The sequence below is a fragment of the Coregonus lavaretus genome (assembly GCF_964263955.1).
Source record: "Coregonus lavaretus genome assembly, chromosome: 4".
NCBI classification, from domain to species: Eukaryota; Metazoa; Chordata; class Actinopteri; order Salmoniformes; family Salmonidae; genus Coregonus; species Coregonus lavaretus.
Genome location: NC_139991.1, coordinates 14,972,459 through 14,990,685, shown reverse-complemented (window position 1 = coordinate 14,990,685; position 18,227 = coordinate 14,972,459). Strand labels below are relative to the sequence as shown.

The window sequence follows — 18,227 nt, the reverse complement described above, 5'->3', positions numbered from 1 at the left end:
AGCAGGCACATTCCCAACTGATCAAACCTGTCTGAAACTGCACTAAAGCTCACAATAAAAAAAGTTGTTTGGCTCCTTGGCGAAGATGATTACCAAATTAACATGTGTGTGAATGTAAACAAGCAATCACATATGCGCGCACACACACAGGGCTTGTTCGACATTGCAGCTGACATTGCAGGCGACTGCGGACTGACTGATCTATCAAACCTTGCATCGTAAATAACTACCGGTACTCATTATTATTTGGAAATCAGTCAGTCAGCTACAATTTACCCACAACGCATCACAGATTTGAACACGGCTACACACATGCACGCAGAAGAGTGCATTCAGACTCACCACATACTTTTGTCTGCCATCTTCAAGTCATGCAAGGACAAGACACAAAAACCAGGACAGCAGACACAATTATTTATTCTACAGTATTCTATTCTAAATCAGAAGTCAGGTGTTTTCCCCACAGAAATATAATTACTATTTCTATAGTTTTCCCCTTTCTTTATCTGCACAGCCTCATTTTTTAAACTGCCTTCCCTCAGATTACTTTATGTGCCCTTCAATACCCCTGGCCAGCCTCCATCATGTTCAGAACAGATTTAGGTACCACGGGTTGTGAGCAAAGATTTCCATTTTCTGTCACAAATCCATTTGAGGTTCCGTTTCCTTCTCTCCCTACACACACAGGCATACACACACACAGATATACACGTAGGGCTGTTGCGGTGACCGTATTACCGCCACACCGGCAGTCATGAGTCATGACCGCAGTAAAATTCCACGTGACCGTTGAGTCACGGTAATCTCCTCTTATGCACTCTGGTAGTACTTTGGTAGTACCCGACTCGCTAACGACCATCAGGTCGCTAACGGCCTGGTACTCAGGGCTCTATTGTCCCTCTAAGTACTCTGACATCAATGCAAATGCAATCAAGAATCACATCAAACATTTATCAAAACACTATGTGCTTTTAAAACTAATCTCAATGTGATTGATCAATTTGAAAATAAGTTCAACAACAGTATGAAACTGAGTGGAAAACATGGTAGTTGTGGATGTTGTTTCAAAGCCTAACACAACGGAATGGACAGTGCTTTCTAAGGTGATGATTAATTCAAAACAGCCATAAGCATATTAGAGATTATGCATTCGCATAGGCCTATATATGAACCCAAGCATGAAAAAAACCCTGAATTAAAATGATTGTGTTGTTACAATACATAGCCTACCGCATATTACGCATGTCTTTGGACATAATTGGTCTAGTATATACTCCAAAATTCAACAAATTCTAGTAATTGCCTTTGAGTGTGGACTGTATTATTATGCATACTGGATGGACTGTTACATTATGCTACGCTCCAAACTTTCTATCCATGAGTCTGGGAGAGAACATATAGGCCTGGGCTATACTGTTGGTTCATTGATTGTGCAGGGCGGCTTACAGAGTTAGCCTATAATTATATTGAATTTGTATTTCATTTTGAATAGCCTAGTAATAGGGCATTTTATTATTTTCATAATTAATAGGATGACATTATGACAGGTATATCTCACTGGTCATCCCCAAAGCCAACAACTCCTTTGGCCGCCATTCCTTCCAGTTCTCTGCTGCCAATGACTGGAACGAATTGCAAAAATCTCTGAAGCTGGAGACTCTTATCTCCCTCACTAACTTTAAGCCTCAGTTGTCAGAGCAGCTTACCGATCACTGCACCTGTACACAGCCCATCTGAAATTAGCCCACCCAACTACCTCATCCCCATATTGTTATTTATTTTGCTCATTTGCACCCCAGTATCTCTATTTGCACATCATCTCTTGCACATCTATCATTCCAGTGTTAATACTAATTGTAATTATTTTGCACTATAGCCTATTTATTGCCTTGCCTCCATAACTTGCTACATTTGCACACACTGTATATTTATTTTCTGTTGTATTTTCGATTTTATGTTTTGTTTTACCCCATATGTAACTCTGTGTTGTTGTTTTTATCGCACTGCTTTGCTTTATCTTGGCCAGGTCGCAGTTGTAAATGAGAACTTGTTCTCAACTGGCATACCTGGTTAAATAAAGGTGAAATAAATAAATAATAATAATAACTTTAGCTACAGACACATGCATGCACACACACACACCGTGTATGATACAAGTTTCCCTTCCTTACAATATATTCAGTGGAAATGGCAATGTGAGGGACACCAGGAGAATTGCAGGCTTGACAAAGTCATGGGGAGAAGTGGAAGTTGCCTGACACAGCTAATTAACAGCCAACTGGAAGTCATTCTTAATTAAAATAATCTGAATTCTCATTCTCATAGCAAATTTTAAAAATAAATCATAGGAAGACAAAGGAGTCTTAAACTTCTTATTTAAAGATTGGAAGAGTATTCATTAACTTATATTTTTGTCACTAACTGTTTTTTAAAATCAATCAGATCAGCTATTTTGCCATTCATTGGGCAAAGGGTCAGAATTGGGCTGCCTGTGTGAATGCAGCCATTTAGGCCTATCAAACTATTCATAATAGTCTGTTGTCAGAAAGTGCCATGGCATAAAATGTTATTTTAGCATAAAACCTAAGAGAGAGGGGAGCTGGTGTTAGTGTATTTGGACAAAAGTGTCAGCTATCTGCCCCTCATATGACAAAGCACTGGTCACAGTAGTTTGAGGACAACAGACAAGCCCTTCCCTCTCCCCGAGAATGATGGTCACTGCTCGTTCCTGTAGACACTCACTATTTATAAAGTACACCACTTCAAACAGCACTTTCTACTTTCCTCCATGGCCCATAGCTCTCGTTTTGGTCCTCCTAGAATTCTACTCTTTTATTGAAGATAAAACATTTGCCACAAAAGCCCTGCAGTTTCTTTCTCCACCCATTCTGTTTGACATCTATAGCATCTCACTGAAACATTGAGGAAAATCTATAATAATCCCCTGTATAGTTTCTCAATGCAAAACCACACATTTCCTGAGCGGTGAGCGGTCCTACCAATAATTGGTTCCTCAGTTTTGACAGAATGAAAACCCACCTGGACCCTGTTCATAGATTATTTCCAATATCCAGACAGTGTACAGACCTATTATTGACAAAGTTATATTTATTTGGCATTCCTGCAGCATAAAAAAAATAAAGAAAAAATGGTTGGTTTTATTGCCACATACACTGGAGCAAATTAGGGTTAAGTGGCTTGCTCAAGGGCACAGACAGATTTTTCCCCTTGTCGGCTGAGGTATTCGAACCAAGGAAATATCGCCTAATGCAGAAATTACAGATATGCTATGATAGGGTCAAGTCATTCACTAGCAACAAGTCCTGCCAGGAATAAGCAGAAGGGGGAAAGTAACGCCTTGACATGACACATTCCCTTAAAGCTTTTTCCCCATACACAAAACACTATGAAATATAAGAAATGATCAATCCCTAGGTTATTAATGGGTACAATAAATGTGTATGTAAAAACATTAAATTCAACAAAAGCATTTCACATACAATTAGTCCATTCACCCAGTCAAATGCTGACCTAAATATGGACTTTTGTCAGTCTGTACTCATCATCAGATTTTTTAAAATCCATCACTGGGCAGATGTTTTCACTGAAATAATGATTACCAGCACCATTTAATTCAGTTTTGGATTTGTGGAATACATTGGTCTATTGAGGTCTGCCTGGGACACCTCATAAGAGGCAGTACAACGTGCTGTATTTCACAGGGGCATGTTGGATTAGGTAATTAATCAAACTGCCTGTGGTGTAATGAGGTTTTACCAGCCTTTTAATCCCCAGGAAATTAATCAACTGGAATTAAACAATTGTGAGCATCTTATAAAAGGTGAAGCCTTAAGCCCCTAAAACCAATAAGCAGCCTTCCAGATTTTCCCCTCTCTCATCTGTCCTGTGTCCAGGTGTAAAAAACGAATAGATCAAAACATATATAAATTCTAATTTTATTGGCTCATGATTTTTAATGTTTACAGTGCTTTCAGCAAAATGTGATAAAGGAATGACCAGAACTACAGGTGAGGGTGAGACACTAACTCAAAATAAGGCAATGTGATTTCCCCCAACAAACACAAAATAATTTAAAGCAGTGTCATCTTAACAATATCCATAACAAGAAATCATACAATATCCACCGAAAAAAGTGAAAAAACATTTGAAGGACATTTGAGACTCATCATTAGTGTCATTGTGAAAATAATTCAGTTTATTAGACTCAGGTCTCCACAATATCAGTATACTAAAATGAGAATTGTATTAAAAAGCCATGTTAAAAAAGCATTTAAAAATACACATACCCACTCACAAGCTAGTGCAGCAACATTTTGCAAAGAGGTTAGAATAAATAAAGTAAAAGTGTGTTTGTGCATGTATGGCCTACAGAACAGGAGGACGGGTCAGTTAGTATCAGTACAAGAAGGTGCCGAAGCTGCCCATGCCGTTTCTCCTGAACTGGTTGTCCTGGATGGAGACAAACATCTCCTGGGAGAGCAGGTTGTCATCTGCCTGGGTCACTCCCAGCTCCTTCAGCCTGCTCTTCTGGCATCGCTGCTTTTTGGCTGATGTGGCCACCAGCTCCCTCTTGATGGCATCGTTGCCCTCCGTGAACTCTGGAGGAACGTCGTAACAAGACGAATAGGAGACTGGTTCCTTCACAGAGCAGTCGTCCACCACGATGAGGGGCACGTCTACATCTACCTGCATCTTCATCTCACCTTTCATCTCCTCTTCCCCCTCTTCTTCTTTATCCAGTGGCTCATCTGGAAAATAACATGAATCAGTTCATGACAGGCTTGTCAACACCTCACTGTGACATTCAGACTTAATACCACTACTTCCACTTCATTCTCCATCATGACATTCTGATTTGTCATGTTTATGAAAACACCACATCTTCCTGTGAAATATTACTACATTCTGTTCAAATCAGACTGACAGTGTATTCTAACAAAGACTGCCCTTTGGGATCAATCGTAGATAATTGCCTTTTCAAATCAAAATGCGAACAGCCTCTTTTCAACGTTTAAAGTGGGGAATGGAGTGTTGAGAAATGTTTTATTTACAGCTTTTTTTTGTTGCTAATTCCAGAAGGGAAATAATGCATCATAATGGACATCTTTTCAATAACAACGCAAACGACAATTATTACCCAGTTGTTGGCTTAGTAGTGTCTCTGCAAAACTGATTAATTCTGTAGATAACATTTTTGAAAGGTAATCTGAAGAGAAGAGATTTGTTAATTATTATTTTTTTTAAATAACAATTTCAGCCATTTTCACTCATTCCCCTGTCTGGGGTAGAGGTATTTATTCCTGTGTACTGGGTTCAAACAATAAGGGACATTCCATTAGAGGACGTTGGAGAGGGAGAGAGATGAAAAGAGAGTGCTCCAGATGTATTTTAAGCCATGCCACCTTCAGCTGGACCTTTTATTCTGCAGCTGCCCTGGACTGAAGGTCAAGCACATTTTCTCTCAAACTTTCCAGTGAAACTAACTCAGCCTTCCAGAGATAGTAAACCCATTGATGTGGGGAAACACTCAGTAAGACGTGGTTAGTACCTAGTCTCGCGTGGCAATCCTTCCCAATCCTGTCTTGTTGATTCTACTATTGGAAGTCTGGAGAACTTCAGTATTGGATTATGTGCTTGAATGGGAGTGCTGGCATTCAACGTTCAAATTAGATTGGCTCTAAGTATAAATGACATTTCCCCTCAGTGCCATTTCCCAGTTTTTTCCTTGTTTCGTCCAAGTCTCTTTTCCTACCATGTAAGACAAAGTTTTAGTAGCATGTGCGGTGTTAGTATTGTTTCTTAAGCTTGCTAGCTTCTTGCAAATCAGAATAACGTTCAGAAATACAAAACTCGATTTGGAACGCCACCGATGCAAAATGTGACAGATTTGATGTGTTAATGCATCACTAGTTTCCATCTAGACTCTGTCGTACTCCACCCCTTTTTATCATATTCCTGAGGAGAACTTCCCCAGGCTTTGGAACTAGTTAGTACCAGTTGGGATGTCTTCCTGTACAGCTGCAGCATCACTAGGTTTGACCAGGATCACTCCGTATCCCTCGTTGTTGTGGATCACATTGTTCACCATGGTGATCTTGGGCATGGTGTCCAGCTCATCAGCAAAGTCCTGGGGGAAGAAGGGATGGAGGAGGTTGACAGATTGAGCAACAGAGAGAGGGGAAAGACAAGCATAAACAGAGTCATCACGTCTGTCTTCCTGCTTAAGTTGTCCTGGCCAAGTCCAACACACCGAGCAGAGAGACAACAGGAAGGAAAGCCCTGTGTGAGGGACCGATAAAAAACACACTACTGTTCTATCCTCAGGGAATGAGATAAGACCCCAGAACTCGTCTGGAGTTAACTAGGGAAATAAGTCCATATTTGTTTTTGCTGTGAGTGTGTACGCATTTTAACATAATTCTCCACTAAATTCAATTTTGGTTGAGAGAAGATCATGCCACAGGCTTGGAATTGATCCTAGAAAGAGATGCATAGCATAGCAGGACGTTCCATTGATGTTGACGGTTTACTGTGGAGGTTGAATGTGCTAGTGCTGGGAGCAGTAATATACAGATTGAAGTTCTTCTGGTCTCTCACCTTGATCAGGATTCCTTCTTTGCAGTGATGTATGCCATTTCCCACCATACTGCAGACACTGCCAGGGTAAATCTCCACACCAGCTCCCTACAGCACAACAGTTATCAGCATGTGGAGACACAGCTAGGCTACTGCACAGAAAAAAATAAAAAATAAAAGCACAACGCCACCATGAGAGTGATGAGCGTCAATGACCTCTCACCTTTGAGCCGTAGAGGTCACACATGTTCATGGTCAGGTGGGCTGACGTCCGCACAATGACACCTGTCGTCTCGCACTGAAGGACACAGTTCTCCATCTCCAGCTTACCCTGACGAACACCTGGAGACAAGAGGGAAAGCCCATTCCAGCCTTGTCCCTGACATCCTTAGAGAGCTCTTTGGTCTTGGCCATGGTGGAGAGTTTGGAATCTGACTGATTGATTGCTTCTGTGGACAGGTGTCTTTTATACAGGTAACAAGCTGAGATTAGGAGCACTCCCTTTAAGAGTGTGCTCCTAATCTCAGCTCGTTACCTGTATAAAAGACACCTGGGAGCCAGAAATCTTTCTGATTGAGAGGGGGTCAAATACTTATTTCCCTCATTAAAATACAAATCAATTTATAACATTTTTGACAAATGCGTTTTTCTGTTGTTTTTTTTTTGTTATTCTGTCTCTCACTTTTCAAATAAACCTACCATTAAAATTATAGACTGATCATTTCTTTTTCAGTGGGCAAACGTACAAAATCAGCAGGGGATCAAATTATTTTTTCCCCCTCACTGTATATGGCTGTTGCCAGATGTTAAGCAATGCCAGCAGCTTAGGCAGAATTATTCATGCAGGCCAATGGGTGGACTGCCAGTAGAGTTGGGGGGCAGGGTAGATGTAGAGGCAGCATCACATTGGGAGAAGGACTAAGAGGACTCACAGAGGATGCCTTCGATAGCGTCGTGCTGGATGAACTTGACGTTGGAGATCTTCACGTCGGCTCCTGTTGACTCCACAAACGAGTCCCCTTTGTTCTTCTTCTCAATCACCACCTCATCAGGTAGGCCGAACCCTGAAAATAAAGATTTATTAGCCTACATCAGGGCCTAGAATTTACTTTTTGGTCCACCAGCCACTGTAGCAGGTAGATTTAAAGATCTACAAGAGTAAAAGTAAAGATACCTTAATAGAAAATGACTCAAGTAAAAATCCACTTGAGCAAAAGTCTAAAAGTATTTGGTTTTAAATATACTTAAGTATCAAAAGTAATTGTAATTGCTCAAATATACCAAGTAAAATCATTTCAAATTCCTTACATTAAGCAAACCAGATGGCACAATTTTCTTGTTTGTTTACAGATAGCCAGGGGCACAGTCCAACATCATTTACAAACGAAGCATGTGTTTTGAGAGTCCGCCAGATCAGAGGCAGTAGGGATGACCAGGGATGTTCTCTTAATAAGTCTGCGAATTATACCATTTTCCTATCCTGCTAAACATTCAAAATGTAATGAGTAATTTTGGGTGTCAGGGAAAATGCATGGAGTAAAAAGTGCATCATTTTCTTTAGGAATGTTGCGAAGTAAAAAAATATATAAATAGTAAAGTAAAGTACAGATACCCCAAAAAACAACTAGTATTTTTATTTAAGTACTTTACACCACTGGTTGCAACTTAATATTAGGAAGGTGTTTCTAATGTTTGGTATAGTCAGTGTATACGTACGTATTGCGATTCGATACTGCGATTTTATTGCGATTTGATGTTCTAAACATATTGCTCACTATATGTCTGCGGCAGAGAGCCATGAAGAAAAGGCATTTTGATCTGTCATGGAGATAAGTGTTGAAAACATGTTGGCTCAACACTTAAAAAGAAGATGGCGAACAAGCTATAGAATGATGAGCTATAGGTTGTTGCAGGTACAGCCGACTAGCGCTAGCTAATGTTAACTACCTAGCAATCACAGTATCGATAGAAAATCGGCAAAAATAATATAGCAATAGTCCACTTACTATATCAATTTTTCCCCATCACCAACTGTACATAGAAAGAAGATTATCATATCGAATAAATTGCATTTGCTCCATCTTTGCATGCTGACAGCTGGGACAACTGGGTCATGGCTCAATGGCCAGTGTTGGTTCCGAACACTCCTTCCAACCTCGTAGTGGTGTACATGACAAGTAGCAATTCAGCACAATCCCAGGCAGGCAGCACTGTACAACAGTGCAGAATGTGATGGACAGTGTTCTGACGGCTAGGGTTCATTATTCTCTGTTCCTTGACAGCTGGCCTGGAGACAGGTGTTCCACAATGTGGCCAACAATTCTACAGCACTGGCTGGGTTTCACACGCTGCCATTGGAAAGGCCAAAGGCTGAATATCGATTTGTAAAGTCATAGGGCCATGCACACTTCCAGGAGAGGAAAACCCTATTCCCAGTGGGCTTCATGACAGGCAAAAATGTGCTACTGCTTAGAGAATGAATGAAAAAAAAATGCTAAAATGTGTGCACTGATTGCAGATCACAAATGCATTCTGTTCTTAACAAGTGCTGACTAACAACCTCCTCACTAATCAATTCTAATGTCTCTTCGGGAACACACTCTTCTGAAATTCTCGCTATGCTTATGAAGATAGAGCGGAAAAATGCATATGATCAGTCTTTGATACAGCAATATCCAAAAAGCAATAAGCGCCTCTGTGTGCCCTGCTCCTCTAAAATATCAAAGGCTCTTTGGTGGGAGGGAGAATTATATTATGGTAATCCAGCGGTGGTCTAATTGAGTTGCTCTTCTCCTGTCGTGGTGCAGTGCCAGGCAGCGCCGCATCTAATTTCCCCTTTATCTCAGCTTTCAGGAGTTTTCTAGCACCACAGGGGGGCAAGCACATAGAAACAGACGCATGTAAAAAGCCGCTCCAATCTCCCCTCCGCTCCCTCTGACTCGGCAGGCCCCCCTATTTGCATAAAGAGACTGACACGGCGCCTCTGCTCTGACCTCTCCTCCCCCGCGCTAGCCTTCTCTATGCATTACTATCACCCCCGTTCAAACGCTTACTGCGCCATCAAGCTCTCTGCTATACATTCATTTCACTCCATGTACTGTATATTGAGTGGTTGTTTTACCTTCCAGAAGCATTAACATGCCACATAGTACAGCCAGTACCGTAAAAGCATCAGCAGCAGGTGAACACTTGATTGCATCTGAAACACTTACGCAAGTGTTCAATATGAAAATAACTTCCATGGCCATAACAGTACTTCGCAGCACATTAGTCATAGCATAGCAACATATTCTTTAGTGACAGAAAAGGATGGAAGGATTCAGACAACCTGCAAAATGTGTTGAACAACTCACTCACATAAAAAAACTAAAACAGAGGGATATTTTTGCAATGACTGAACCTCAGACTTGGATGATTGGAAAACAGAAAATCAGAAGAGGCCTCTTGCTGGATTCAGGTAGTGGAATATGGACTTTTGAACTACCAAGCCTCCAGATTCTACTCCTCATTACCTGAAACCAGCAAGAGGCATCACTGGCTGGCTAATAGCAACAAAAGACACATATATACCAGTGGAGGCTGCTGAGGGGAGGATGGCTCATAATAATGTCTGGAATGGAGTGAATGGAATGGTATCAAACATGTGTTTGATACCATTCCATTCACTCCATTGCAGCCATTATACTCCATTTCAGCCATTATTATGAGCTGTCCTCCCCTCAGCAGCCTCCACTGATACGTATATGTAACTGCCAAAATAAAGGAAACACCAACATAAAGTGTCATAATAGGCTGTTGGGCCACCATGAGCCGGAACAGCTTCACTGCACCTTGGCGTAGATTCTACAAGTGTAGAGTGAACTCTATTTGAGGGACGCAACACCATTCTTCCACGAGAAATTCCATAATTTGGTGTTTTGTTGACGGTGCTGGAATCTCCCATAAGTGTTCAATTGGGTTGAGATCTGGTGACAGACAGCCATTGCAAATGGTTAACATCGTTTTAAATCAGGAACCACACCTGTGTGGAAGCACCTGCTTTCAACATACTTTGTATCCCTCATTTACTTGTGTTTCCATTATTTTGGCAGTTACCTGTACATACATACAGCAGTAGTGCATCCTGCCATTATAAAGGCTGATTTCAGACATGTGAAACATTACCTTCCACCGATATGGAGTCTGGGATACTGATGGAGCTGTTGACATTGTAGTGTCCTGGAAGGATGATGACCACGTCTCCCTCGTAGCAGGCACTCACAGCCAGCAGGGGCTCACTGTGAAACTAACATTTAACACAGAGCAGTTCCAGTACACAGTCTGTCTGTACAACACAGATCTGCACTCATGACTAAACAAAGACAGACACAAAAACACACGTTTTCTGCTTCTGACATCTCAGTGGAATAGAAAAATCAGGCGAACAGACACAGCTTCTACAAAGCCAGGAACTAGGGAGGTCAAATAAAAGACAGCCCAAGCACCTCAGCAAATCCCACAAATCCCTGCGCATTAGACCTATACACAAGTGTGACATGGTTAGAGAGCATAACCATTGGGTTTCGTCTCTGGTCATCTCATTAAACAGACCATTTGAAATGGAAACCTGGGCAAACTTAAATTTGACAAAATACAATATGCCTAAGAAGGGACGAATGTCATAGATTTAAAAAAAAACTATTTTATTTTTTTTGCCATACCTGTAGTTCAAACTCTTCCCCTGAGAATTGGGGCCCTAGCTTGTCTGCCATCAGGCTCTGCAGCTGGCTGACTGTAGTGGAGACAGACACGACATGGACCATCCGGCCGCCTGAGGCACGAGGCCCCTTGGCCCTGCACGACTGCTGCCCTGAGTTCACCTTGTATCCCAGCACATACCTGCAGTGTCAGGAGAGAACACATTTATGTAGACGAACACAATGGTACAGCATTGGACAGAGCAGAATGGATGATCTTCCACTTTCCCATAGCCTCTCGGAGTATAGGCCCAGGTGTGCATTAGTAGTAGCTATAAATTAAATTGCTGTCCCTCTTTTGTATTCTAACCAGAATATGATGCATTGAACTGAACTGTAGTGTTATTCTGTGAGAGGTTTTGCTCTTAACAGGGGCAGTATAGGTCAAACATGCTAGCTCAGGGACACAGAGCTGAATCCAATAGCCTTTACTCAGTCTTCTGTTAGGAGACCAACTCCCATCAGTCACACAACTACTCCCTCAACACACACACTCTGCTGAGGCACTGGTGGCCTGTATCCCCCTGGCCAGCTACCTGAGCAGCGGGTTCTCGATGATCCGGAGTTTGCGCTTCAGGGCCTCCATCTGCTCGTACATCCTCAGGCCATCCACCATGGACACGTTGTCCAGCTCCGACTCAGAGTCGCTGCTGATGCCGTTCCGCAGGCTAGAAAACTCCTGGAACTTCTGAGAGCAGCGTTCCAAAAGAGAGTGATACTCTGCCACAAGTCCAGCAGGCACCCGATCCTCCAGAATATCATAAAACCTGCAGGATTGACACAGCCACAGAGGGAGAAATACTTATTTTGTTTTCCTTTTTTAAAACACAATCGCATTATGAGGTGTCTTGAAGGACTGTTGGGAACAAACTGTTCAGCAACATTGAGGGCAACAAGAGGTTTAAGGTGGGGTAACTCTAGAGGAGAAGCTCAGAGCACAACATTGTTTGTTTGATGGCGTTGTCCGTCATTTGAAAATGTTCTTAACCATTATTTGGAGAAAGAAAAATACAGGTGAACATCAAGATTCTGAACAAGGGGGGTCTCCATTCTATCTAAAAATCCGGTCTTGATTGGGTTACAAAGACTATTTCTTTGTCTAGCAGATTAATGTTCTTAACCATTATTTGGTCCCGTGTGAATCAGTTGGTAGAGCATGGGGCTCGCAACGCCAGGGTTGTGGGTTCGATTCCCACGGGGGACCAGTATGAAAAATGTACGCACTCACTACTGTAAGTCACTCTGGATAAGAGCATCTGCTAAAATGACTCAAATGTATAAAATATATAAAAGCAAATTGTGGACATAGTGTCCTTGTTATAAAATTGCAGCTGATTGGTCCCACAATAATAAGCTTTAGGTTTTCTGCTGAAGCCAATAAGATATCTTAACCCTCATCTCCACCCGTAAATATCCAACCATAAAAATATTATATAGGAGACGCCACAGCATGCTCACAAACCCCAGGTACACACTGCCATCTAGTGGCCAAGTAATAATCTGCACCCTCTCACTGCAACAGCCTTCCAGCTCCAACCATTAGACATGGAGCTTGCTCAAGTGTGCCTGAACTGCACTGATTTGCAATGCTCTACAGGTTCCTATGCCATATGGCCGTTTTGATAGCGGCATAAAATAATGGGTTCAACCTAGCCGTGTCATTGGCAGATCTGAACCAATACAGCCTAAATGAGAATGTGCCAATCTAGCCCACACACTGACTAATCTTCCCATCCCCCCCACTATCACCCTTCTACACGCACAGCCTGAGGCGGGGCTCCACACATCTGACGAAGTAGTCAAAGTCATCATCCTCGTCCTCGTCGTCCCACTTTCTCCAGATGTGTTTGTAGAAAAACCTGAGAAGAAAAGGTTTGAGACAGTTCAGACAAGAGATTTCTCAGCACAGAAGCAGAACCATTTGTTCCAGTGTATTATCTCCCTTCAGGGTATTTCTCAGTGTGTGTTTCACCATGAAATTTGAACACACCATTCTGTTATTTAATATCACATAAGAACTAGTCCATATATTTTTTTCTGCCGCTGTAATGTGACGGGTGATGTCGGTTCTGTCTCATCTGTCATGTCCATTGACATTATTTTGAGTGTTTTTGTCATATAATAGCTGAGAAAAAATGTGTGCAGTGCATGGAAGTAGTTGAGTCAGCTGATAAAGAAAATAAAAAAAGGGGCCAACCAGCAGAGTGAAGCCGTTTTGAGCATTTTTATTGTGTGCATCTCATCTGATCCCCGGTGGTATCCATGGAGACACAGGATGCAACTGCCGGCCAGACGGAAAGAGAGCAGTGCTAGCTAGCTACGTCTATGAGAGGCAATGCCAACAACAGGTCGGCGGGGGGGCGGGTGAGTGAGGCAGAGGCTCCATACGAATCTCCATAATGCTGCTGTGTAAACTTTATGAACTCCCACCATCAATGCGGGTGGCGAGTCTGCATGATCAAGATTCTGAGACGTAGCTACCAACATTGCCCATTCAGAACTCTGCTGGGAAAGTCCTGCTCTATATTGCACTCACAGATGTTTCTGATGTTATTACTGTACTGTCATATTTGTAGGTGGAACAACAGGCTAAAGTGTCTGGTAAGACTATTTGTGCCTAGTGGGTCTACTTTGTTTATGTCGTTGTTGTTTTAAAGGTGCACTATACAGCAATCGCTCTGCCATTTCCTGGTTGCTAAAATTCTAATAGTTTGCCTAAATTCAGTTTATGTGACAAAACAAGCAAGTATAGTATAGATAATCATTGCACCATCTAAACCACTGTGAAATATATTTTCCATAACCACAAATATTGTATTTTCAGGTGTTTAAAGCTGGTGTACCAACCTGAAAGTAAAAGACTTAAGAATGGGAAGCATAGAAATATTGCACATAGAACAGATCTACCGCCTCTTAGACTTGCGTTCAATGAGAATGAAAGATCTATAACTCCCATTTCTATGTGATTTTGGCCAGGTCGCCCAAAAACGTACATATTGCAGCTTTAACCACTCCAAAAAAGAAGTTCCCTCACAGGAAAAATAAAGTTATTCTAAAGTTCTATCAAGCGGACCAAAAGACAAGCATGAAAAATTCACACACACATTAAGAGAAGTTAAAGTCAGGCCCACCCAAATTGAATGTCAGTTCCACACCATTCAAACTGCTAAAACAAGAGGCCTGTTTCAATCATTTTTATAGGGGGATGGGACAAATCGCCTTCGGCACTTTTTCTGATGCTTTCTCCTCTGACTTGGAAATAATAATTGTGGCTTCAACAGCCCTTTGAGAAAAACCTTAGCAGTTTAAAACTTAACAATAGGGTCTTACCGGAGATGCTCAAGTGCCAGTGCAGTCTGGTCAAAGTCCCCAGACTCATCAAACACCACATGGAGCTCCTGCAGAGGCAATTTGTACAGAGTGGCCTCTAGGAGGGTGTTCATGGCCTCCTCTGTCAGCTCGCAGCCTCTTGTCTCACACTGCAGGGGCACCACCAGCTTCACCTGGGCTTTCAGCTCTTTATAGTTCACATCCACCACCTGAAGAAAGGGGAACAAGTATGAGGTTGTAACCTTCATATGACAATTTTTCATGGGTGAATGGTTAGGCTACTTCTGCTTCACTGGTCAGATCCAACCATCTGTATAACATTGGAAAAAATAGCTGTTTCGCATTGTTTAACCAGACATCTGGATTCAGATTCACTATAAAACTGCATCCAGAGTACAAGTGTTCCAATTCATTCATGCAGAGTACAAAGCACAGCTTCTTTTAGACATGTCTCTTGCTGGGCAATCTTTCAGGTCGAAGTGACTTACCTCCACTAGCACATCAAACACGTCTGTGCACCACTGTGCCTGCCAGTCACAAGGCTCCAGAACCTTCTCCAGGTAGTCAGCTGTGAAGGCCTTCACCTCTGATGTTTTACAATCACCTGTCCAAAACAACAGCAGTCAGTTTTATTTACTTTTATTTCCGATTTGTCACTGGGAGCCTTGAAAATCGATCAATATGGTTGTAGAATAGATGTAAGACCGTAGGAAGGTTACATACCTAGCATGTAGTCTTGATAGGCTTTGAATCGCTCGTAATAAAGTAGTTCATTTGTCTGAAAGGTGTCAGGAAGGGATGCATCTCCTATGCGTTCAGCACGTTGCAACTGAGTACCAGCTATATCAGTGTTGAAGTAGTCTGTGCCGCTGTCACCATCCTCCTCCTCCTCATTCTGGAAAAGTCCTGTGTTGGAAGAGAAAGTATAAGTTAGATTGATATCTAATTTTCTACTAGGTTGCATTGTGTAAAGTAGTTTCCTTTCCTTGTGCCCTCTCCTCCATCATTCACTGATCTGGCATGGCCTAGCAGCAGGTAATGATGAAGCCAGGGGAGATGAAAGATCCATTAATAAGTACTGAGTGAGACAACCATTTTTCTCCTCTATTCTTCTAACAGTTCTTTGAAATACAGCAAATAGGTTAATGAGATATACCTAGCCTTATTTGCTGTTATGAGTCAACGGTTGGTGGAGTTGCATGTTTCGCTAGTTACAGTACAGTAACGTTAGTTAGATAACGTTACTTAATTTACTTACCTAGCTAACGTTAGCTTGCTAACATTATTAGCCAGTTAGCTAGGCTAGCTGCACGGTTGAAATGAGCAACAATAGTTATTAAACAAACCTTGTCTGACAACATCTCCTTGTCGCAAATTCAAATCTCTGACATCCTCTTTTAATTCGACATTTGACTCCAAATCCACTTTGTCGGGCTTGTCCTGTCCACTTTCACTTGAATCTGCTGTCGACCTCATTCCATCCGCCGCCTTGTCTCCTCCTGCTTCAAGCTGAGGCTCCGTCATACTAGATGAACAACCGTCTTCTTCAGCCATTGTAAAACTTTCAAACTAGCCACAGCAGAGGTCTAAATGTATAACAAAATCCAGCCCTGAGTAGTGAAATGACAGGGGAACTAGCTAACTAATGGTGCCTTTGGTAAAAAAAAAAATATGCACTTTCACACAAACAACATTGTTGCTAATTTCAAAATTTCCCCGGTTTAGGGAGTCTCGACCAATGAGCATTGACGTTGGCTAAACGTGTGGGGTGGTTCCATTGATGGGCGTTACCAATAGTAAACCAGTTCTTTCTTTCTACATATGAGAGAAAATGTATCACAAATTGTAAATAATCTTTGATAATATGTTAAATCAGAGACATTTATATCCAAAGGAAATGCCTGGTCTTCCCTATAGCTTTGACCTGTTATATTGTTGCATATGGGAGGAAGCTGAGGTACACACTTTGACTATTGAGATGCAGCCCTAGCCACTGAAGTTCATACTATTGTCCAGTAGGTGTCAGCAGAAACATATTTTCAAGAGTTTTTCAAGTGAAATCAACCAGGTCAGATATGAAACAGATAAAGAGACATGATAGATTAATTGATCAATTAATATTTATTATCAATTACATCAGACAGTATTATCAAAGATTTAATTTATTTCAAAAGGGTTAAAGTGAGCTTGCTGGTGATGTAGAAAATAAATCCTCAGTAAGGAGCCAAATAGAGGCCTTTTGAGTTGAAAGATTGCATGTTCATATCTATTTTCTTGATAATTGTAAACCCTTGTGACAATATTCCAGTATGTTAAGTGTTATTTATCGTTTTTTGAGACCTTAATGTGTGAGGAACACATGTTCTGTGGGCGTTCACAGATGGGCTGTCATTTAGGCTGCTTCATTCTCCTGACAGCATGCCCACGTAGCCTACACGCTGGGTTAGAAACAACCCAGTTTAGTTGTTTTGGTAGCCCAGTGCTGGGTAAAAAGCGCAGTGTCCCATGGTGGCGGTGGGGTTATGGTATGGGCAGGCATAAGCTATGTACAACGAACACAATTGCATTTTATCGAAGGACATTTGAATGCACAGAGATACCTTGACGAGATCCTGAGGCCCATTGTCCTGCCATTCACCCGCCTCCATCAGCTCATGTTTCAGCATGATAATGCACTGCCCTATGTCGCAAGGATCTGTAAACAATTCCTGGAAGCTGAAAATGTCCCAGTTCTTCCATGGCCTGCATACTCACCAGACATGTCACCCATTGAGCATGTTTGGGATGCTCTGGATCGACGTGTAAGACAGGGTGTTCCAGTTCCTGCCAATTTCCAGCAACTTCGCACAACCATTGAAGAGGAGTGGTACAAAATTTCACAGGCCACGATCAACAGCCTGATCAACTCTATGCGAAGGAAATGTCGCACCGCATGAGGCAAATGGTGGTCACACCAGATACTGACTGGTTTTCTGATCCACGCCCCTACCTTTTTTTAAAGGTATCTGTGACCAACAGATGCATATCTCTATTCCCAGTCATGTGAAATCCATAGATTAGGGCCTAGTGAATTTATTGACTTTGATTGATTTCCTTATGAACTATAACAGTAAAATATTTGAAATTGTTGCATGTTGCATTTATATTTTTGTTTAGTATAGAATTAGTATTTGACACAACTTTGCAAAGCCAGGTGCTCAGCCACAATATTAATATGAAAGTAGATGAAAATAATTTCCAGGAATAGTTTTCAGATATTACATTTTCATTTACTTTTGCCTTGGAAATTAATATTTTCTCACAGCAAAAATTGTGTTTAGAAAGAAATACAGAACACCCATATGCTTTCAAATGTTGTGTATTCTAAGGAATTCACAATTATAATCTTTATTTCACTATCTTTATAAACTGTCTGCTCAAACAGACCGAGTAGATAGGCATCATATGTCCTGTTTTTCCGTTCTCACATGCACTGAAAAACAACCAATAAAAACGCAGCTCTCGTTTTATGTAGGCTGCAGCCTATAAAAACGACATCTTCCTCCTCGTTTTCCGTCTTCACAC

At 41.6% G+C, this 18,227-nt stretch overlaps 1 protein-coding gene across 1 annotated transcript; it reads right to left on the bottom strand.

Annotated features, from left to right (window-relative positions):
* Positions 1-3,943: 3,943 nt before the first annotated feature.
* LOC311128103 (SHC SH2 domain-binding protein 1-like) lies at positions 3,944-16,394 on the bottom strand. The gene is made up of 13 exons (XM_084160075.1): positions 16,010-16,394; positions 15,387-15,569; positions 15,152-15,267; positions 14,664-14,872; positions 13,097-13,192; positions 11,870-12,100; positions 11,298-11,475; positions 10,762-10,882; positions 7,530-7,661; positions 6,821-6,939; positions 6,619-6,705; positions 6,016-6,148; positions 3,944-4,769 (listed from the first exon to the last, which is right to left on the bottom strand). Exons 1-13 carry the CDS (start codon positions 16,215-16,217, stop codon positions 4,417-4,419), a joined length of 2,166 nt encoding a protein of 721 aa, XP_084016201.1. The 5' UTR covers positions 16,218-16,394; the 3' UTR covers positions 3,944-4,416.
* Positions 16,395-18,227: the final 1,833 nt, after the last annotated feature.